The 22,318-nt window shown below is 54.7% G+C and overlaps 4 protein-coding genes across 4 annotated transcripts; 2 read left to right on the forward strand and 2 right to left on the reverse strand.

The window, feature by feature from the left end:
• Window positions 1-4,071: 4,071 nt before the first annotated feature.
• BZA05DRAFT_467563 (uncharacterized protein) lies at window positions 4,072-5,586 on the forward strand (the record flags this gene model as incomplete). Its single annotated transcript, XM_051487822.1, has 1 exon — window positions 4,072-5,586. The coding sequence occupies one exon, from the start codon at window positions 4,072-4,074 to the stop codon at window positions 5,128-5,130; it is 1,059 nt and encodes a 352-aa protein (XP_051340638.1). The 3' UTR covers window positions 5,131-5,586.
• BZA05DRAFT_258780 (uncharacterized protein) lies at window positions 5,586-6,773 on the forward strand. Its single transcript, XM_051480103.1, has one exon. It carries the CDS (start codon window positions 5,726-5,728, stop codon window positions 6,569-6,571), a length of 846 nt encoding a protein of 281 aa, XP_051340639.1. The 5' UTR covers window positions 5,586-5,725; the 3' UTR covers window positions 6,572-6,773.
• A 202-nt stretch (window positions 6,774-6,975) lies between these two features.
• Window positions 6,976-10,731, reverse strand: BZA05DRAFT_443658 (uncharacterized protein; the record flags this gene model as incomplete). The annotated part of the gene is made up of 3 exons (XM_051486859.1): window positions 6,976-8,825; window positions 8,880-8,948; window positions 9,006-10,731. 3 exons carry the CDS (start codon window positions 10,729-10,731, stop codon window positions 6,976-6,978), a joined length of 3,645 nt encoding a protein of 1,214 aa, XP_051340640.1.
• A 6,250-nt stretch (window positions 10,732-16,981) lies between these two features.
• Window positions 16,982-20,432, reverse strand: BZA05DRAFT_424925 (fungal-specific transcription factor domain-containing protein; the record flags this gene model as incomplete). The annotated part of the gene is made up of 10 exons (XM_051485933.1): window positions 16,982-17,033; window positions 17,112-18,032; window positions 18,092-18,283; window positions 18,342-18,779; window positions 18,839-18,911; window positions 18,971-19,459; window positions 19,524-19,765; window positions 19,827-19,948; window positions 20,184-20,188; window positions 20,297-20,432. The coding sequence occupies 10 exons, from the start codon at window positions 20,430-20,432 to the stop codon at window positions 16,982-16,984; spliced, it is 2,670 nt and encodes an 889-aa protein (XP_051340641.1).
• Window positions 20,433-22,318: the final 1,886 nt, after the last annotated feature.

The raw sequence follows: 22,318 nt of genomic DNA on the forward strand, positions 1-22,318 counted from the left end.
CCGGGTGGCTTGGGAGTGCCAGTAGTCCCACCAGGGCCACCGGAGCCACTAGAACCACCTCCAAGACTTCCCATTCCGCCACCCGGCGGCTTTCCACCACCGTTGCCGCCTCCATGACCGCCTCCATGGTCGTTGCCACCTCCATGGCCGTTGCCGCCTCCGTGGCCGTGGTCGTTGCCGCCTCCATGGCCGTGGCCATGATCACCATGACCACCATGACCATGACCACCATGACCACCATGACCACCATGACCACCATGATCATCATAACCACCGTGGCCGCCGCTGCCGCCACCACCACCACCACCTCCGGGCGGCTTACCGCCACCCATACCGCCGCCCATACCGCCGCCCATACTGCCGCCTGGCGGCGATGAGGTTCCGCCCGCGCCTGCGCCTCCAGCAGCGCCCCCGGCACCGGGAAGACCGGTAGGAATAGTATCCGCTGGTGGAGATATGCCCTGGGCTACTGGGGCTGCCAGGGTGGTTGCGAGGAGGGTGGAGAGGAGGAGGAGGAAGTGCATTTTGTCTTAGTATGGAATATTGTTGGTTGAAACTTGAAGGAGTGGGGCCGGCCTGTGGGGAATGAATGGTGTGGAGTGAGTGAGTGAGTGAGTGAGTAAGTGAGTGAGTGAGTGAGTGAGTGAGTGAGTGGATGTAGGGTAAGAAGAGGGGTGATCTCGGGAACTTTATACCCACTCCTTATCCTCAGCGTGGTATGTGCGGAGACCTCTGACTGATGAGAATCTGCGGTTTCCGTCTGCGTTCGGTCGGTCGGTTCCTATTTGTCCTGGCTGTCCAGACCCCATCGTGGCCGGTGGGAATGAACTAATGACATCGTGATGTCAGGAAGAGATTACCGATTTGCAGCCTGTTGCTCCGGTTGATTGGACCCAATGATCACGGCGGCCGAGGGAGTCTGCGCACCGTACATACTGGATCTCCGAGTGTTATCATAGCTGGCTGATAACGATTGCTCGGTGTAGGCAGTTAAAGTTTCTTCGGATACATTAGGCACTGTAGCCGATCAGCCCACGCAGCCGAGCAGTGCACGGATGACCATTGACAGGTAGACAGAGCGAAGCGGCAGTTCTTCGGCTGCGACTGTCACGTCAGAATACGTCAGAATGTATCTGTTCTAGCCTGCCAGGCAAAACTAGTATTTCATGAATGGACTGGGCCACCCGACCAAGTGACCGGCCCCCAGACGAAGTGACTGGATATACGAAGTGACCGGACAGTGAGGAATATTTTTTCACGGACAGACCGGTCTTCCGGCATATTTGTGTGCAGGTCAGCCTGGCCGTAAATTCCTGGCGCTACTCGGTAACTAAAACGTTTTTTGGTGCCATTAGAGAAAATCTTTTTCTCGCTACCATGAAAGAGCCGTTCCTCTTGCCACCATGAAAGAACCGTATCTCTTGCCACCATGAATAGACAAACATCACTTTTGACACTTTTGATATTCCGCTTCATATCTTCAAGCACCATGCCTTTACATATCACCGCTCTTAATGCGATAGTAGAAGCTAGAGATGCCTCTTCCGAACCTTCAAGTATTGGTGGACAGAACTGTCCACCGGCCGGCGTCGCTGTTCGACCAACACCGACAACAGGCCGCCGCAGTCTCCGCGCAGGTATGTACTCAAACAGCATCTGGCCAGAAAAGGGTTCGGCCTACGGTGGTAGTATTAATAGGGATGCTGGAGAGGAAGGGGTCGGGCAGGAAGCCGGAGAGGATGCTGGAGAGGACGCAGGAGAGGATGCTGGAGAGCAAGCTGGAGAGCAAGCTGGACGGGTGTTGAGAAAGATAAGGAGGGTGAAAAGCTGAGGCGATGACCTGTGATTGATCATTGACTGCATGAGGGCTGTGTAAAGAGTTGAGTATTGGGCCGATAGGAAATTACTGGCTGATATTATTGACTGCTGACATAGGTACCTCACTCCATCGCCCTGTTGTGATATCCAAGTATCTGCACATAAATTATGCCCGGCAGGCTGGTATACTTGTAAAATATTCCCCGGTTTGCCCAGAATATTTTCTGACTCGGCAGTCCGGTCAGATCGCATATCCAGTCGCTTGCCTTACGGGCCGGTCTATTTATAAAAAACCCATTTTGCCCGGCAGGCTAGAACATATCTTGGTGCCAGGTCGATCGTTAACATTCCCATTCCCGCCGCATCGATCTATCCCGAACCATTACTGAAGTCTGAAACTCGATCTCACGGGGGTCTGGGCGTCTGGCCCGGATCGTTGTAGTATACAGATGTCGAGGTTGATGATGTGATCCTGGTTTCCCACCAGCCTGCAAAGGGATCTTTGTGCTGATGCTATGTTTCGACATGATCTTGATCTTTGGACCATTGTCTCCAGATCCCAACCATTCCCACGAGGGTCTCTTCGGTTTCTGTCTTCATTTTCCATGCCCATCACTCTGAAAGTCACCGATATCGAGGATTCCGGCTCATTTTTATCATTAATAGCCATAAATCACAAATTCCTGGCTGCAAACCTCACGTTCCAGATTGAATCCGTCGTCGCCGTGGCCGGTCGGTAGTGGAAAGCTTACATACTCTGTACCGGCGGTACCCATAGTACTCTACCGCCATTATCGATGCCGGGGTACCTCGGATTGTGGGGGAAATATAGGTAAAGTTGCCTGTATTTGTAAGGTTGTTTCATGTTCTAACTTCTGCCTATAGCCTGAGGAAGTAGTGTCGGAGTTGGAGCGGACGTTGGTTTGGGAAGATAAACTTGAAGTTGAAAACTTGGCATCCAGCTTGAGTTCAAGACTCGGACTGTCCCGAGGGATGGTAACTCTGTTGGTAGATAGGGCGTGAGATTTACAGTTTCCGGCCTGCTAAGTACCTGAGATCATGACCGGTCAACATATGGCTGCTCGGAGGCTGGTATAAAGTACCCCATGGACCATGGTCTCGCATATTTTGGATCGATGTTTGCTTGTGCTCCTCTCCCTCGCTTAGGTGTGTCGATCAGCGTTTATATTGACATATTTTATTCTCGAGCTTCCTCTGATCTTCCCTTAGCTCCCAGCTGCCTTGAATTCATTGCATCTTCAAAGTTCAGCGATCAACCCAATGTCGTACATAGAAGTAGTAAACTTACAGCAAATTTATGGTTGAGTTGACTCGCAGACGATGCGTAGTACCTTTGTCGGCGTAGGAGCGACTTGCTCAGGTTTGTAGTTCTGGTTTGAGGAGAACTGGTTTGTACTCAATTAGGCTCTGGGTTCGTCGATAGCTGGAGGAAGTCAAGTAACTTATGTGCTAATTGGATATCCCTGCAGCTAGACACGGGAGTCCAGACGCCGGACAGTAGCTAGCTCCATTCCGGCCCTCGTCACGAAATCCGTGGTAATAGAATTCATTGAATTGGAGGCCGTTTTGTCGCGGATTCGTCCATTCTCTGGCCAAAGTGTCGCGCGTCTCGAAATTTTCGAACACACAAATCAGACCTTCCACACTGTTAACTATTATGTAACCGAAGAAAGATACTTGCCGCGACCGCTTTCCAACCGAGCAGTCGTTCAAGACCGACAGCCACTCACGTCCCATCACTCCCCATCGTGTCCCCAACAGCCGCTCGCCAAGAATTGGACGGCAGCAGTGCCTCGAAGCAGGTCGTGCTAGTTACATAATAGTGGGGAACGGACCTCTCTTGCAGGAAGCTTGCGGGAGGGGTAGTTACTCGACCTGTGGGTGTGTTCACGATCAGAGCTTCGGTGGATGCTGCCGTCGGAAGCGCAGATATTGGTCCGGGATGGCGAAAGAAAAGAGAAAGAGAGAGGGGAAACAGCCACGATAAACTCTGCCGTTGTATATGAATTCTCTATGCAGGTTTCATTGCATTAGCCGTCGTCTCGAGGCACACACGATCCGTAAGGTTTAGCCGCCGCGGCGCTTTGCCGAGCATGGTGTGGTGGGTGGGTGGGTAAGTAAGCTTCCGTCGGCAAGTTACACCTCTGCATCCACGTTACTCTCCACGCCCCCCCTTCACCCCACCAACCTCAATCACTACATGCCTTTCCTCGGTGGCCACCTTCGTCGACAATGACCAACAATCCTACGGCGACATCGACGACCACGACGCTCCGCCCGCGCCGCCGCGCTCCCCATCCGCACCCTCAGCGCTCCCCCTCTCCAACCCCCACAAAGCAATGGAGCACGCTGCAGTCTCTGGCGCCCTCCTTCCTGTCCACGCCATCGAGCTCCAATCCCCCAGCTGCAGCAAGTAAAAGCTGGTTCTCCGACTTCCTTTCGCTGCCACCGTCCTCGCCGCCCCGCTCTCGCCGCCCCACAAAGGCATTCGACACCTCACCGCCGACCTCCCCGCCCGCCACTACTACTACTACCAAACACGAGCCGCAGCTAGTCTACGTCCACCCCGTAACGCCCTCCACCACGCTGCAGGGGGTGATCATCGCCTTCGACACGAATGCCTCCTCCGTTCTCCGCACAAACCAGCTCTGGCCTGGCGACCCACTGCAGTCGCGGGGGGAGCTATTGATTCCCGTCGATGCATGTCGGATCAAGGGGAGTCCCCTGGGCGATGGAGGAGGGGGTGGGGGAGGGGGTGGGGAGGGGGACGCGGACGTGGGCGACGAGGAGAAGCGGTGGAAACCGCACAGCTACACCATGCTCCCGGCGCCGCTGGGGAAGACACAGATCGGGCTGCTGTACCCACGGCGGCCGGCGCGGCGGCGGAAATCAGCCGTGCAGGAGGAGGAGGAGCACAGAGAGGCGCCGCCGGAGATGAATGGCGAGAGGAAGCCTGCGTGGATGAAACCTGGTGTCCACAGCTTTCATCCCGAGACTGAGGCGGCGCTGCCTGAGTGGGAGGAGCTGGTGAAGGGCGCCGAGGTCGTTGGCGGGACCGTCGAGGGCTGGGTACGCAGGCTCGGCGAGGGGATTAAATCTGCCGCCGCGGTGGATTTCGGCGGCGAGCTTATTGAGATGGTTGCCGGGGTGGGCGGGGAGAGCGTAGGCTCGAGTGTCGCTGGGAGCTCGACGAGTGGCAGGCGGCCGACGAGGAGGCGGAAATTTAAGATGGAAGATAGGAGTGGTGAGGGGGAAGAGGACGGCGCGGGAGAGAGGTGGAGAGATGTTTAGACGTGAGGACGTTGCTTTGCTTATTTTTTTTTGGCGTTACGGTGGGTTGGTGCTGTCGCTTGCTTACTTGCGAGTTTCTTTCCTTGTGTCGTGGATGCATTTATTTACTTATTCCCTTCGGCTGTCCTTGATATTGGTATATCGTCGTACCACTACACTACTAGCATGTGCATCTGTTTTGCTTTTGTCTGTTATAGGTTTGCTTAATTGTTACATTGTGGAGATTGTTATACGTCGAATTGTACAGATTCCCATACGATAGATGGTAGTTACGTCGTGGTGGTGGTGATCCAGCTCCAGCTACATACGAGTGCATCACCGAATTTCAGGAATCATGTGACAAAAGAGTTTCGCTGGTATGATGTACCAGTACTTGGTGACTTGAGTGTTCCATCATTGTGGCTTGCATCTTTCGTGTGGCGGCGGCGCAAGCTTAGTTCGAGTCACGCTTGCTTCTCCGAAGCTTCGCGCCACGGAACCTTCCGTCGTCCTGCCAGCTCCCCACCACACCTACCCACCTCCACAGCCAGCTCCCCCCGCCACCACCAGCACCGCCACCACCACCACCACCACCACCACCACCACCAGCCCAATCATGCTCCCAACCTCCATCTCCTTCGGCGACGCCCCTCCGCCCAAGTCGATCCTCAAATCCTCCGGCGCTGCCCGTCGCACTCCCTCGGAAGCGCGCAAAATCGCCTTAACCCACGCCTCAACCCTCCAAATCCGCAAGTCCCTCGAACTCTCGATCCTCTCCTCCCTCACTTTCCTCCTCGACCTCCCACCCCCCTCCGCAGAAGTATTTAAGCACCACATCCGCTTCTTCACGCCGGCGGACTACGACGGGCTGCTCGAGGAGCGCAACATCCTCGAGCTGTGCGGGTACGCGCTTTGTGCGCGGCCGGTGGCGCGGCGGAGGGTGCGCTCTAGGCTCGCGAGGACACAAGGCGGAGAGTGGGTGCAGAGGGAACAGCTCGAGAGGTTTTGTGGTGAGGCCTGTAGGAAACGCACCCTGTGGGTTAGGGTGCAGTTGAGTGAGGAGGCGGCGTGGAATAGAGGGGATGTGGTCGGGCGCGCGGAGGTGGATGAAGTCACCGGAGAGGTGAGAGGTGTCGATTTGGATAGTGAGGTGCCGCCGGTGGGGTGGAGGGGCGGGGTGAGGTTGCTTGAGGAGGAGGAGGGGGCGGGGGAGGCGGGGGAGAGGGAGAAGGGCTGGGCGGGCGGCGAGGGGAAGGATGTGTGGAAGCTTGCGGAGGATCTTAAGGGCGTGGGGATTGCGGAGGATGGGAAGGGCGGCGTTAAGGGAGGGGTGCTGGCGGATGTGGTGGAGAGGAGGACTGAGGTCACGATTGTTACGTTACCGCAGGCTGACGATCATGGCGCTGCGGCAGCAATCGAGGGCTATGTTCCCAAGGCTCAGAGGGGAAATGATAAGGAGTAAAATAATACGATACAAAAACGATCATGGCTCCACAGGAATATATCCCTTGCTTACAGGTTCATCTGCAAGACTGCACAAATACTCCACAGCCACACCATCACAACCAGAAAACGTCTACAATCAACCACCAGCTCAATTCCAGTATAGAGTGAAGTAAAGGACGTAAGTATGTATGCAAAGCGGGAAGGAAAAAATAACAGCAACTCAAAAGGAGGGAATGTAAATGCTGCTCTCAAGTAGAGTGATACCCTCCCCCAAAAAAGAAACACAGAAAAGTAGAGTAAAGAAAACAGCAATGACTATCATTAATCGTACGAGAAGAGCAGGAAAGCGACAGAAATATAACATCGACGGAGGCCAACACAGTATCCTATAAGCAAAGCAAGCAATAAGGGTAGAAGGGATTACTCCTGCGGAGCCCATCCAACCCAGTTACGGCCCGCGACCCTCCACACCTTAACCTCGCCACTCCTGAGATCCCCAATCTTGAAACTCTCCAATTTCACCTTCCTCGACTCCCTGCCCTGCTCATATGCTCTAATCTTCTTCTTTGTCCCATCCCAGTCCATGACCACCGCCACATGCTCGGGCTTTCCGACCTCTACCGAGTACTTCTGGTGCAGCCCACCCTTGTGGCCTTGGAACCGTGTGTTACGGAAAGTGATGATGTCTCCAGGTCTGATCTCGTCGAATTGCTGCGTGGAGGCATTGGCCAGGTTGGCGTAGACAAGACAGCCGAAAGCCCGGGTTCCTACGGGCAGCAAAGCCTCTGGAACCAGTGTGAATAGCTCTTTGATAAGCGACATTGGATCTCCGTCCCCGACGACAGCTCCCTCGCGAGATTTAACACCATTGAAAATCTTAGCTCCATACTGCGCTTGGAAATCCTCCAGTTGGTCCTGGCGGGGCTGAGACGGCGGTGCTTCGTGACGTTGCGTGACAGTGGCGTTTGAAGGGTCATCGCGGTCGTAGCGGACACTGATTACCGTCTGGGAGTAGTCGTGGAACAGAACATACACCTCTTTCTGAATTACCATTCGTCCCGAATCGGCATGAGGTGTTTCGTCCATCTCGTATCTCAGATCCTTGCCGCGAGTCTGCAGCGTGGGAGGAAGCGCGTTCGTCTTTATCCACCACACAGAGCCCTCTCCGAGGTCGATGTCGCGCGCGACATAGTCCGAGTGTGGCCGACTTTGATCCATAGAGCGCCGGCTGCCCATGCCACCACGCGGCACATCCATTGAAGCACGAGAGCCCGTAGGTCGTGGGGAGTCAAATGACGTGCGCCCGGACCCGCCGCGGGACGCATCCATCGATGGCCTGGAACCGCCGCGTGATGGAAGTCTCTCTCCTGGAGTCGATGGCGGATGGGGAGGCGCAGCATGTGGCAGGGGAGGTGGAGGGGACGAGTATTGTCCTGGGGGAGGAGGTGGTGGGGGCAGAGCATTAGGTGGTTGGTATGCGGACGTTGGCGAGTTGTAGCTATAAGGATCGTACGGTTCGTCCCCGCTGTCATCGTCGTCGTCTGACACCGGAAGGGCTGCGGGTGCCTGCGGGGGAGGGGGAGGAGGGGGAGCTCTGGGCATGTCTATGCTCGACCGTGCCGCCGGAGTTGGGTTTGAGGGGATAGGAGGCGGTGGCGGGACCGCGCGTGTTGGAGCCTGGACCGGAGTGACGATTGGCGAGGGCAGTGGTGTATCGTCTTGACTGGGGTCACGACGTTCCTTTCCATGCTGAGCGGTTAGGGCATCCCGATGCGCAACCTTGTTTGCGATATCCGTATCATAATCTGCCTCGTATTCCGTCACCTCTTCATCGGTATCAGACCGCGACTCATCGTGACTCTGTCGCTCTGGTACAGGAGGTGGAGGCGGAGGCCTGGTGACAGCAGGTGTCGTAGGGAATGCGCCGGGAACTGGAGGAATCGATCCGGCAGCTCTCTGATAACTAGCGCGCTTGTTTGCGGCAGCGTTAGGAGAAAGCGGCGTGCTCCCACCAGGTGACATCGGCGCGTTACCAAAGTAGGACTGTGACTGACGTCTGGGCGGTGGAGAGGATGGCGACATCATACCCGTGCCCGAAGACGAAGGGCGAGACGAGACCGGCGGCGGCGGAGGAGGAGGCGCACTTCGTGGCTGATCTGCATTTACGCTTCCTTTGCTGGTCGTGGTTGTTGACATCTCATCGCCCGACTCAGACCCTTCAGAGGGTGTCTTCGTCTGTACTGGCGGCGGTGGGGGTGGAGCCGGACGGCCTGTAGTCTCGTCAATTACCGGATGAGCTACGGATGCCGTTCAGTTGAACCTACCTTCAGGAGCCGTTGGGGGGCGAGGAACAGGACGTTCGGTTGGGGGAGGTGGTGGTGAACCAGGTACATCTGAGTAGTTGGAATCAGCGCCAAAGTAAACTATGAAAGTATGATGAAACAAATTACCGTCGTGGGCAGTCGGCGGAGACCGCGGAGGCATTGGCCGTGGGCCGTGGGGGTGCTTCTCCGTCGGCTTCATGTCTTCCAGATCCACAGGCTCATCGGCAGGTAAATCCTCTGAAATTCTGTGGCCGGCCGGCGCTTGCCTGGACTGGTCCTCCTCCTCTTCCGGCTCATGCTCCACTGCTGGCGGCGATTGAACTCTGGGCATGGCAAATGGCAGCACTGGAACTGGAGCACGAGGGACCTCGGGGGACCTCTCTTCTTCGTCCTCGCCAGTTATGGATTTACCGCCAGTGCTCTTCTTCTTTTTTGCCGGTGCGCCCATCGGGATTCCTAGGGGCGGACCAAACATCCCATGCATTCCCATGCCACCACTCATCTTCATCATTCTTTCCCTAAGCGCTATCTTCCTCTGAAGCTCAGGATCGATCTCTTCCTCCTCCTCGTCATCCGAATCCGGTACATCTGGAGTATCGTTTGCACCTTCATCGTCACCGAAGTCCGATTGATGCGCAGGGGCTGTACGACGAACTCTTGCCTCACTTGGGCCGACCGAAGCCGAGGAAACATCCGCATCGCCGACGCTGCTATCATCCGCGATCTCCTCCCGTTTGATATCCATGCTCCTCTGGGCTCTGGGCGGCGGCGGCGGAACGTTTTCCTCTTCTACGTCTACCACTTTCTCGGGCCGCGGCTCATCGTGGGATTTCCTGCCAGTCTCGGTAGTTGCAGACAGCGGGGAAGTGATTTCGGCCTCTTCCGGCTGCTGCTGCTGCTGCTGTTGCTCGCTCTTTTCACTCGTCACTCTCTTGGGCTTGGGCCGTGGCTTTGGCTTCACGCCTGGCAAAGCGCTGGGATCCAACTGCTGGGTTTGTAGCAAAGCGATTCTTTCCTTCAAGCTCTGCTTCGGTACGTTTTCCTCCTCATCGCGCTCGACGTCACCGGAAGCTTTAGCCGAGGGCTCCGCATGGGCAGGCGGTGGCGGCGGCGCCCCCTCATCTCTCTTGGGTTTTGCGACATGTGAGATCGGTGGTGGGACATACGCATTCTTGCTGGGAGGTGGTGGGACGAACGGTTTCTTGACGAAATCCTGTCGAGGTTTAAGCGGATTGTAGGGAGTGACCGGAGCTGCGCCTCCCTTGTTGAACAGAGCAAGGCGATCCTTAAAAGAGCTCGACGACGGCTTATCCGGAGGTGGAGGCTTATTCGACGGACCCGGTTTATCGGCCGCAGCTTGGGCAGGAGGAGGCGGGGGTTTCGCGGCAGCTTTCGGCGCTAACGATCGGGGTGCTTCCACCTGTTTCGGCAACTCAGCAGGCGGCGGCGGCGGAGGAGATCTCGTCTCGACGAGTTTGGAAATCGGGGGCGAAAAGGGAACGGGATCCGGCTTCTCGATAGGTGGCGGGGACATTGGCGGTGGAGCTACCCTCTCCGCGACAGGGCTCGTAGGCAGCTCTGGCTCGACCTCGGACTCGACCTTCTTTCGGGCACCGCTCCTCGTAGGCCTCGCTGGCACCTCGACCACAATACGCTCTACAAAGTTCTTGGGGAATATTCCCTCCTTCTTGTCGCCTGTAGCCTTGTCCACGTATTCGCCGAAGTACCAATCGTCATCTTCGAGAGCCGACACGGTGATTACGACATCGGCGGGGAAGTTGAGGTCGTCCGCGTGCGGAGACGTGTAGTCGAACAAGGCTTTGACCTTGAAGGGTGGTTCAGGGGAAGCCATGATGCTCCGTCAGCAATGCCGGCGGCGACGGTATCCGGCAGATGGGTGGCAGACGTGGGGGGGGTAGGTGGGAAGGGAGGGTGTTTGCGGTAGCTGTAGGTGATTGAGGGGGATAGGTGTGTCGATGAGATGGGATGCTGCCGGAACGGGATGGAGAAGGGCAGCAGTCGTAGTGGGATGATTGCTTCACTGTGGGGGTGAAAGAGGGGGATGGAGTCTGTTGTGATGCAGGTTGCGAGCAGTGTTTTGCAGCAGTGCGGTTGCTGTGGTTGCTTAGTGTAGTGGGTGGGCGGCGGTAAAACGGGCGAGACTTCTTCCGGCTAGTGTCTACGTCAGCGCGGGGAGGAGGAGGGGGAGGGATGACTGCGATGGTTCGACGGAGGAACCGCCACGCCGAAGCTCTCGATTACCACCCTATCAGGGACGGAGAAGAAGAGAATGGGGAAAAGCTAGAGACTATTGAATAATCGGAGGGACTTTTTCGGCGGGTGTCGTACACAGGATTAGGTCACATTTTATGCACTGGAAAGCACGAGCAAGCCAGGCCAGTCATCTACGAGAGTTTACGCTACCGGACTGACCCCGGTCCGACGATATCCAGCTCGGTTTCACCACGCGATCGAGAGTCAGAGGAATATTCACCGGATACCAAACATGTATTTTACCAATCTACAGCTTCATGGAAGCTTCTGTTGATACCTGTACAATTTCGCCGGCTAGGACTTGTCTGAAACGCAGCCTCTCTGGATTTGGTAAATCACGGAGTATTCTATGTAGAAAGTGTGTTTCGAGATTCGGAGAACGGTTTTCATCCCGGCGTCCCTGAAATCGAATTCCATTCGCCGCTTCGATTTGTGTCCATTCTCTGAACTCCATAGAGCATTAAAGTTCCTCAAAGTTGCTCGAGGAGCAGTTGGTTGGAAATTAACGTCATGTCGGCGGGTCTTCACTGACGATCACTCACGCCAAGCAATATACCAAGGATGCGAGCACCTGCTAGATCTAGCGCCCAGGCATTCACCTTTCATGACCCGACCTGCCAGTAGTTTTGCAGTTGAACCAGTTATCCAGTTCAACCGTTTGCTCGGTCGGTTCGTTCTTAACTGTTTGTTTGTTTGGTGGATTCTGCGTATCCAGTTAGTTGGAATGTTGCTCTTCGAAATCTGCTTCATTTGTCAGTTCTATGTAACCGGTGCAAGCTCGATCGAGTGCTAGCCTGGAAGCATAAGCGTGGGCAAGCTTGGTACTCCTAACGTCAACTGTCAGGACTTGCTGTCAATTCCAGCCATGTCATCGGAACCGAAACGCATGTTCTCTGATCATCCAGGTGACCGTCACTCGCCGCACTCTGATACAATTGAGGATTTGGATTACCTAAAAAGCTACCACTGCAATTTGATATGTTCTAGGTCGCTGAAACGCCAGATGACTCCGTTTCCAGATTGGCCGGCCCATTCGTAGACTGGCGAGACCGGCGAGACTTCATGGCAAGTCAGCTCCATGAGAATATGCGAGTTGACTAGAAAGGCATCGAGGAGGAAGAAGAATAACGACAACCAATTTCGACAGGTCCGCTGATGAGTTGTGTAGAGTATTCAGCTCGGCGCTGGCCCGCTACTTCCACGCTGTTCATGTGGTTGTTGTAATCATCTTCCGTTCTGTGTCTCCAAGACCCGGCGGACAGCAGCAGCATTGGTACTGGTTGTTCGCGGCTTGCGGCTTGTGCCGTAGCTTGAGTGTGGCCTCGTTCCGCGGATGAACTGTTGTAAGAAAGCGGACAATATTGCTATCCTCCCATGGTCCTCAGGAGCTTCAAGGCAACGACAAAGCTGAAAGATCGCCGAACGAGTGCAGTGGGTGTCAACTCTGTGGCCTGCTGAAGACCGCCAATCGAGTGGATGCGAGATGTGTATAGCCAGTCGAGGATGTAGCCGGCGTCACAGATGTAGGCAGCGGCGCCACATCGGGCTGGGTAGTATCGGGGTCTCAACCCTCGGCCGACCAGAGTGGGCAGGAAAGGAGTGCGACGGTTCGCCATAATCTACACTGCAGTCGACGCATATGGAGAGTAGCAAAGGTGCTCGCCACCATCTCACGTTTGTCTCTGTTCCACGTTGTGGGATCGTATTCAATAATACTCACTCGCACTTCGAGTGACTCCGGGTGATGCCAAGCACATGCCGACACCTTGGAATGAAGCGGTTGTTTGCTGAAAAGCTAGCGTTGGAGTCGCGGCTAGTGCGCTAGCAGTGGTTGTTTGGAATCTTACCCACTTCACTTATAAAATCTCACCTTTCCTCCCAACTCTTCCTCCCTCTCCTCCACACATCCAGAACCAACCGCTATCCAGAACCAACCGCTATCCAGAACCAATCGCTATCCAGAACCAATCGCTATTCAGAACAATCAGTACCCATACATTAACCTTTTCCTCTTCTTTCCCGTGCGAGACCACCTACTTGTTGATTCATGCTACTGACTTATGATTAGTTTTCACGGTCTGATATCGGCCCCGAGGCCTACTCTTTGAGGTACGTGCTCTCTCCCCCCGCCCTCTTTTTACTTCCAGGATAACCTTACAGAGCTATCCTGCTCAGCCGTAGCAGCGAGGAACTGAGGGATCCGTGCAACCTGTCTACAAAGTAGACAGGTTGCAGCGACAATAGACGGATCCAACCCTCGAGGCTGAGTAGAAAAGGTCCAAGGACGGGGTTTTCTCTTCTGCTGCCGGCAAAGTTCTTTCCCCCTTCCTCCGGGAGTCCAAGTCGGGTGAGAGCCGACTTGCTCCCGTTGGATGGCCTCTCCGAGACTGGGTGACAGACGGTTTCGTGTTGACGAGGAAGAAAAAAACCAAGAAAGTATAACTTGGTTTACCACCCCCCAAGTTATACGCGTATAGCTTGGTCTACTACCCCCTCAGGTTATACGCGGAGGTTTTCTTCCTTTGCTGTGAGAGGGCAAAGGTCTTTCCTCCTGGCCATGCACGTCACATGTGTGAGAGACATGCCACGAGCATGCATGGCCAAGGCCCAAGAATCTCCGAAACCGGGCTGCAGACGGTTTCGTGATGATGAAACAAAAAAACCAAAGAAGGTGTAACTTGGTCTACTACCGCCCCAAGTTATACACGCATAACGTGGTTTACTACCCCCCCACGTTATATGCGGAGGTCTTCTTCCTTTCAGAGCAAAGGTCTTTCCTCCGGCCATGCATTCAGTTGAGGCATGCATGCGCCATTGGCCATATGTTTTTGCTCTGGCCGCTGTGCGAGATGATGATATTGGCTTCTTAATCGACTGCGGTCTGAAGGTCCTGAGCTGTTACAAGGATAGCAACCTTGGGGAGGACGCTCTTTTGCTGCGGTTCAAACTCGAGTTGCTACTTTCCTTTTCATTTCTTTCTTCTGGAATGGCTAACTGGCTAGGTAGATTGTTGCTTGGAGGGAGAATCATCACGAAATCATGGGAAAACACTCGTTCGTTGAGCACGTGATGTTTTTGAATGGGTGTCATGGAATTAATTCAAAAGATCCTCACTACAACACACTCGCATCCTAGTTTCGCCAAAACGCCAAGCGCATGTAGTTATGGTGCCTGCGGTTTTGGAGGCCCATCTTTTCGCGATGCCTATTTCAAGCCAGCTAGCAGCCGACAGCAGATATGAAACCCAGGGTGTGGAAAAGTCACAGGTTAGTTATGTACCTTCCTATGGATTTGGATTCCTGGACATATGTTGGTGTGAAGTTCTTTTACAAGAAGAAGCCCTAGGTTTTGTATGCAAATCAAGCTCCAGTGCACCAAACTCTCACGAGTGGCGACTAATTTTCACTCTAAAGTCGAGTGTAGTGTAGTGGTCACACGTACTCGGTCGGAGTATGAACTTAAAGTTCGGAGAACTTTTCGGACCCGGAACTCAGCTGTTCAACTACCATCCGAAATACAGGCCGCCATATAGAGAATTCACCAGCAGATAGCTTGTCCCAGGATATGAATAGTCAACCACCGGCAGTGATTGATTCTCATAGTGGAAAGGAACAGGTGTAGGTATACTAGTCACCGTGGAGTAGTGAAGTTGCATGTTTGAGAGTTGTCAGGTGATCATTTTTGTTCTTGTGGTGGGGTCGGCTGTTGCCATGTAAACTTTCTGGGTGAAGAGCTAAAACCCACTGTGCCTTTCTAGACCGCAGGCACCATATATGTTCTTGGTGCGATTTCCTATGTTTTGGTAGGCGGCGGCGGTGTGAAGGGTGGTTCTAAACTCTTGCCAAGTTATCATTCCTCTAGATGACTATTTCTATTGAAAGGAAATGTAGTTCATTGCATACCGGGGACGGGCGAATGCTGTTGCTATCAAGATTTAGAACCTTTGCAAGAAAGTGGGTGGAATCACTCGACATCACTCACCCCACTAGGGGATTGCAGGAACGGCCCTTCAAAAGTCTACCTTTAACCACCTTCTACTTCTCCTCCTACTTCATCCTACCAACCACTCGACACCATAGAAACAGCATCCTACATCCCGAGTCTCCCATCACCACCACCACCACCACCATCAAAATGTCCACCCACCCATCCAATCCGCCCCACCCGCCCAACCCGCCCATCAACGAGGACCCCCAGGTTATCGACGAAAAGGTGTTCATAGCTCTCCTGGAGCAGCAGATCCTCCGGCAGTTGCACGAACACGAGGAGCTCGTTCAGTTACACTCGGCCCGCGCCCCCTCCCCGCACGACGAGCCTGCATTCTCCCTGCACCGACACCACCACCAGCAGCTCCTATCGCAGCAGCAAGCGGCTCTCGACCGGTACCTCTCGCGAGACCTGATCGAATACATTCCGGCCTCCGTCCTCGTCGCCGAGCAGGCAGCGCTCGCTCGCCAAGTCCAGGAGCTGGAGCAAACGCGCGTCTATGAGCTTACCGCGGCCGCTAACGAAAGGACCTGCTGGGTAAGGGTGTGCGCTACCCAGGCCTTCGCGAGAAAGGTCCGCCGGTGCGTCGCGGCCGCGGTCTTGGCTTGCGGCGTGGCGATTTTTGTACGTGACTTTGGGTGGAGGGGGCTGGCGATCGTGGTTTTTGCTGCGTTGGCGGTGAGGTTTGGGGCTTAGTAGGGTGGGGACCGGAGTGGTGAGGTGCGGAATGGTTACAATGGCTTGGGCGTTTGGTGGAAAGATTTGTGTGGAGAGTGGTGGGCTGAGGAATACAATGGACTTGGCTTGCGGTTGGGTACTGTGTTGTGTGTGTGTGTGTGTGTGTGAGAGAGAGAGAGAGATGTGACCTGTCTCGCCGTGGTCTCTTCAGACGCATGGATTTACGGATGCTCATATGTAGTAGGTAGTTGCCCAAGCAGCGAGCGCGAAACTAATGATTGAGGATATTTTCCTCTCTTCATATCCAGAGGCTCCCACATAGGGATGTGAGCGAGTATCCTCGAGTGATACCCGTCAAAACTCGGGAGGATTCCGAATTCCTGATTACTCTAGCACAGCGAGAGATCACCAAGCACTATGTAGTTCCAAGTTGGAAAGACCCTCCAAAGTCAAGACCCGCAGAGTATATGCGTCGGGACGAGTGGCATTCTACCAAATTACTCTACCATCAACGACGAGTGATATCGAACGCATCACATGATACACCGATTCCTTTCTCGATTCCTCTTACCAAGCGTCAAGTCTCAAGAACTTCCAAGTCCCCCCTCTCCCTCCCCCTCCCCCTCCCCCCTGCAAGTCAATGAGTCAATAAGTCCACACACCAACGTTACCACCAGTCGAAAATCCAGTTCCAGTTCCAGTTCCAGTTTTCATTCCGCTACACCCGCACCACACCTTAGTACCTATCCCCTCTAAGTCCAATAGATCAAAGAAAGAAGTACTTACCTAGGTACCGTATACCTAGCAAGGTAAAAAACACACACAATTCGGATACCCGTCAGCCCATGATCAAGAGAACGAAAGAGCCATCAAATGCCAAGGATAGGTATCGTACAATGTAGCGGTAAAAGTAAAAGTAAAAGTAAAAGTAAAGTAAAGTAAGTCCCCCCATAAACAAAAACTCAAATAGATAAAAAAGTGAAACACAAGAATCAAAAGAAGAAGAAGAAGCAGAAACTGTTTACAAATGACCCGGCCCGTTGTAGGTACTTTTCCCTTTTCCCTTCTCCCGTCCCGTCACAAGTCACAAACATCAGCATAGCGTAAGTAAACATAAACATCAATCATACATAGCGTACATAAGTAACAAACATCACATCACATCACCCCAACGCCGCAGGCCCCAACTCCCCATTCAGCCCAAAGAAATTAAACCTGCGAGAAGGACCACCATCGTTAGCATGCGTGTTGTTGTTTTCGTCCCCTCCCGTCGCGGCGTTCAAGAAAACAAACCAGTCCTCGACGTTTAGCGTGGTCGGCACGATGCCGCCCTTGCTGCTATTGCTCCATGTGTCGTCTGGTGAGCTGCCTGCGGCCATTCCGTTGCCGCCGCCCATGTCCTGGCCCTGCATGCTGTCGTACCCGCCTGTGTTCCATTGCTTGCCGTCGTGGTGCATCATTCCTGGCTGCATTATTTGTGAGCCGTCGCCCATGCCCATTCCGCCTACACCCTGCTGCAGTTGCGGATCCAGCGTGTTGGGGCCTGGTGGCGGCGGCGAGAAATACGACAAGCCCGAATCGTCCGGGAAGAGCTGGTTGGGCTGAAAGTTCTCCCAGAGGCTCTGTGAGATGTGTGTGTCGGGTGCCGTGACGAGGAAGATCTCGGGTGGAGTAGCGGGGACGGAGAGGGATGGGTTGAAGGGTGTTGGAGGCCTGGTAGCGCCGCGCGAGTGCATCCCGCTCATGAAGCTGTCTCGCATATGTTGACCGGGTGTTGTTGGACCGGGGGCCACCATCGGAGGTCCGTCATTCCCGGGGGTGGGGGCAGGAGTTTGGGGACGAGAGCGCTCGTAAGATACGTTGGGAACGGGGCCGGTGGACATCGGTCCCAGATCCATCTGGTCGAATTTACGTTTGGGTGGTTCTTGTGCCTGCACGGGATCCACATTGCCGTTCATGCCAGCGGCGTGGTTGTGCCGGCGGTTTTGGTGGCGTCGGGTGGTCGACTTGTGGAGACGGTCCTCGAGCGCTTTGTTGCCCAGGATCGACTCAAACAGCGTGTAGACCATCTTGGCCACAATCCATACCCGCGATACGGCTTGCAATGCGTCCATGCACTTGCGCATCCTTTCTCGCGTTTCCAGCGCCACTTGAGGATTAGTCGAGCGCATCTGGTAGACATGCATGATGAGTGCAGAGAATAAACTGTAGACACTGTATTCCCCATCTGTTAGTGGCTGAGCGGGAGAGAGGAGAACTATACACAGGCTTACATGAAGGCGGGACAGTATTTCAACTGGTCATGCTCCACCAGGTTGTCAACGATGGATGTGATGCCGTGAGCAGCACGGAAAGCGATATTGCGTGACGGGTAATGATCCTCATTAATCGAAGGGTCCTGCTGACCTTGGCTCGTAGATATCGCCGGCGGCATGTGCGCGCGGTGAAGTAGACATAGAGTTGTACTAAATTCCATGGTCAGCATCACTCTCTACCTAGCTCCATTTTCCCAGGGCTACCCACTAGTACGTGGAATTCAGCAACGCCGCCCAAAAGTTCTGTCTCGACTTGTCCTCGACATGGTAACGCATCTCGGACGGAACGTGCACCATCCAATCCGCAAGTGCGAGATCACTCTGCATCAGATCGATCTGGTTGTTTCTCCTCGCCTTCGAAGCAACCGAGTATTGCTGCGCCAGCACCAATCCCATAATCTCGCAGAGCTTGACGTGATGGAGGAAGAACTGCACGTGCAGGGGATCCGGGGGATATTCGGCAGGAAATCCAGGCTCGTCGTCCAGGAAATCTTCTTCCGTCACCATTTCAACGTCCGAATCGTCGGTATTGATGTGCACCGGTCTTCCCAAAGCTACGGCCACAGACCGATCACGTGTGAAGAGTGTCCACCAAATTCGTTTCCACAGCCGCTTATCGGCCTGACTTAATTGCGAGTGCTCCACACTGTATCAATCCGTCAGCCTTCGGCCCCACAATCGCAGATGGGATGCAATATGGCGAACCTCCTGTGCATGCCGGATCCCTGCGCCACTATTGTTGCTACCCGACTCCAATAGAAAACGTTCTTGGTAACATCTGGGGTAGCTGTCAGCTGGAGGCGCCTTGCATCTGGGCCGTGGGGAGTGGTATCCCACCTTCTGGCCCTTCCCAGTACCAGCCCATCAGCACTAAGCTCTGCACGATTGTGACCCTGTCATCCTCATAGTTGGCGTCATACAATGCCTTCGCCCGCTTGTAAAACGTCATTGCTGCGGGAGTCGTCGAGCCGCTCGGGTCCTTTAACTGGGGGTTATCGCACACTCGGGATCCAGCCAGCAAAACGCTCTGCAGTAGCAGTAGCGATGGTGGATTCTTAGGGTCCCGATACCGACGCATAAACCTGCTCCGATTGATTACCGGGACGATCGGGGCCACCCACTTGAAGTATGCCGCAACGAGCTCGTCGCAGAGTGCTCGTGGTGGCAGCAAGAAGGCGCCTCGCTGGTGTAGAATATCGATTTCGATCGTGTCGAGTTCTGTCAACCGTGCTCTCGTCCCGCGAATGTTCTCGGGCAGCGGATAATGGACAACGTCGGTCGATCCATGCTTGTCCTGCACGAGCAAACTCAGATTCGACGATTCGCCTGTGTGAACCCCCCTCATCAGCACCACCGCCATATGGCCAAACCCGGGGATCTCGATGCTAACCTAAATATGCCACTCTTCCAGCCTCCTTAATGGGTGCTCGCGCGAACTTGGGTCTCATGAACTGCGTATAGGTTCCGGAATCAGTTGCGACTTGGGCGAATTTGGCGTCGGGGTAGGTCACCGGAGGCGTGCCGTCGAGATGCGGCGCAACGATTGTTTGTGGGGTGCGATTGAAATTCATGGGATTACCATCCACCGGCGAAGGTGAAGGGCCGACTGTGGAGCCGCGCCTGCCATAACCACTGCGCCCAACAGTCAGCTACACTCCCCTTCCTCTGATGGACCCATCCCAGACCAACATACTCCGTCTCGTCTTTCTTTCCGCCGGCAAGCTTTTTTCGTTTCGGCGTGGGGATTTTGCAGTCGATCGAGAAGGCGACACAGTTCGTACAAGGTACGCCGAGGCTAGCAGCATCGCAACGAACCTAGAATTTCACTTTTCGTGAGCATGGGCCGCAAGGCATGCCTTGGGGAGCGCGCTGAAAGTACCTTTCTCGCGTGGCATGTCTGAAACCCAGATAAGAGCAATCGTTAGCGCATGTCTCAAGCGACCGAGGTCCGCAATGCCTCGACAACCATCATCGCGAAACCAGCCATGCGGAGGTAGGTCGAGTAGCGAGTTGGACGGATGGATACTCACTTCGCAAGCTCGCGCGGCACGTTGTCTATTACGCGCAAAGACATCAGCATCGACACCATCCGCGCTCATGCGCTCTCCGGCGAAGCGGTCGGGGGAGACGGAGCAGCCTACCTCCGAAAACTCTGGCCTCCACCATTGCTCCCGGTGCCGTCGTCGGCACCGCCGCCGCCGCCAATGCTATCCCGCCGCGCACAATCTCCGCCGTTGTTCGAGTTCGACACGTTGGAAGCGGTGCTAGCCGTGCTCTCTGCGCGATGTTCCGGCGACATGTTGTCGTTCTCTTACGTCCACTGACAGGCTCCCGCGCGAACTTATGACGTCGTCGGATACGCGACGGTGTCGTGAAGCAATATTTATTTTTTTCGGCCGACGCCGTCCTACCTTAAATGATGACAACTTTCTTCCTTTCTTTTCCCCGCGCTGTATGTTTAGGTGTATGTGTATGTGTAGGTTTATTCTCTGTTCGTAGATGCGATCGTCTCTCTCGGAGGTGGTTATCGGTGGCAATAGTCAAAAGTGTAATAGCAATAGGCCCGTCAGCTCAAAGTTTGGAAGCGAGAAATCAGCGTTGATGGCGGCGGGTAGACGGTAAGGTAAATCGAGGAACGGAGCTCGGAAGCGTGGGGAGGGGAACTGGATGGGATGAGTTGTGGGGGGTGGATGATGGTGAGTATGTGTGGTTGTGGTGGTGGTAGCGAGTGGTGGTGTGAGATGGATGGATGGCTGGAATGGGGTTTGGGTTTGGATGATCAGTAGTGCGTCGGAACCGGAGAAGATGACTTGCAACGACGACGGGGTTGCGATGCGGATGTGCGATGGTGATAAGGTTTAGTTCAGGCCAGAGAGCATCGAGATTCGACTGCGGAGTACATAAGCCGGAAAGGAAGGCAGGAGGGGAGGGATGTGGGGAATTCGAGGGCGACGGTTAGTTAGTTGGTTGGTTAGACTGGGCTGGGGGGGAGGGGGGGCAGTCTACATGTACCAAGTGAGTATGAAGGCAGGACGAAGGACGATGACGGGCGGGGGAGAGTGTGGAGGAGGAGGGTGGAGGGGAAAGTGATTCTGCCGTGTGACTCGAAACGGTGGAGGGAAGGTGGAGAACCGAAGAAGATTGGAAGAAAGAGTTGGACTTCAGTGGTGGCAGGCCAACACGTCGATATTCGTCAGGACAACCGTCATGAAGCCTAGCCCAGGGGATGATGGGAACTATCGAGTAAAGGTCCCTGGATTAATCTACGACCAGGCCACCACCACAACCTCCTCTTGCTCCCCATTCTTCTCTGTAGCACCGGTAAGTCTTTCTTGTCTTCGTCTTCGTCTTCCGCTGACCTTCTCTGTGATAAGTTGACTCTCACGAAACAAACCAGACCGCATGGTGCCCACGCCCCCCGACTGATGTTGTTGATGAGCGGAGTGCCGGCGGCGATATCGGGGGAGCGAGAGCTCTTCGCGGCAAGTGCTTAGCCGCTCATCCGCAGCAAGAAAGTCGAGGCGGTGAAGTCGGAGATGCGAGCGAGCGATGGCCGACTAAGACACACCAGAATGGCAAGACAGAGCGGCACGGAACGACAGCAGCTCCCGCTCGGTTCCACTGATTACATACAACTCAACTCGATTCGATTCCACAGCATATCGGTACCTATCTCTCGAGTCTCGCCGTCTTGCGAAACCCTACGCGAACAAACTCGGTCACGCAATACCAGGTAAGTAACCGAACACGCCGCGCAAAAGCGTGAAGAGACGTCGAGAGTCGAGACTCAAGACCGGCGATACGATGTATGATTGGATTTCAAAGAGTGCTCCGAACATCCGACCCGTCGCGGCAGACAGCCAGGAAAGAAGTATATGAGATCACCGCCCTCATCTCACATCTCGCTTCTATCTGGAGCTTGAATCCCTCCCCTTTATACCGGTGCTCATCTGGCTCTCGTCAGAAAATCCAGGGTCGGATATTTGAAAGCACCCCTTACGGCCAGTCTGCCCAGTGCCCAGTGCCCACTTCCCTCCCTCCACCACCACCACCACCACCACCACCAGGGTCCGCACGAACGTTGAGCCTGAAAATCATATCAGCCCCATCTATGGAATTCGGTAACCCCGATGGTGAAGGTGATCAGACAGCCTACCTAGACGAAACGCGGGGTAACTATCCGCT

Source organism: Tricharina praecox, assembly GCF_024521635.1.
Source record: "Tricharina praecox strain CBS 144465 chromosome Unknown BZA05scaffold_8, whole genome shotgun sequence".
In the NCBI taxonomy this organism is placed as follows: Eukaryota; Fungi; Ascomycota; class Pezizomycetes; order Pezizales; family Pyronemataceae; genus Tricharina; species Tricharina praecox.

Excerpts from the sequence above, each read along its gene's own strand:
- BZA05DRAFT_258780 (XM_051480103.1), top strand. The coding sequence starts at position 5,726 with ATGCTCCCAACCTCCATCTCCTTCGGCGACGCCCCTCCGCCCAAGTCG.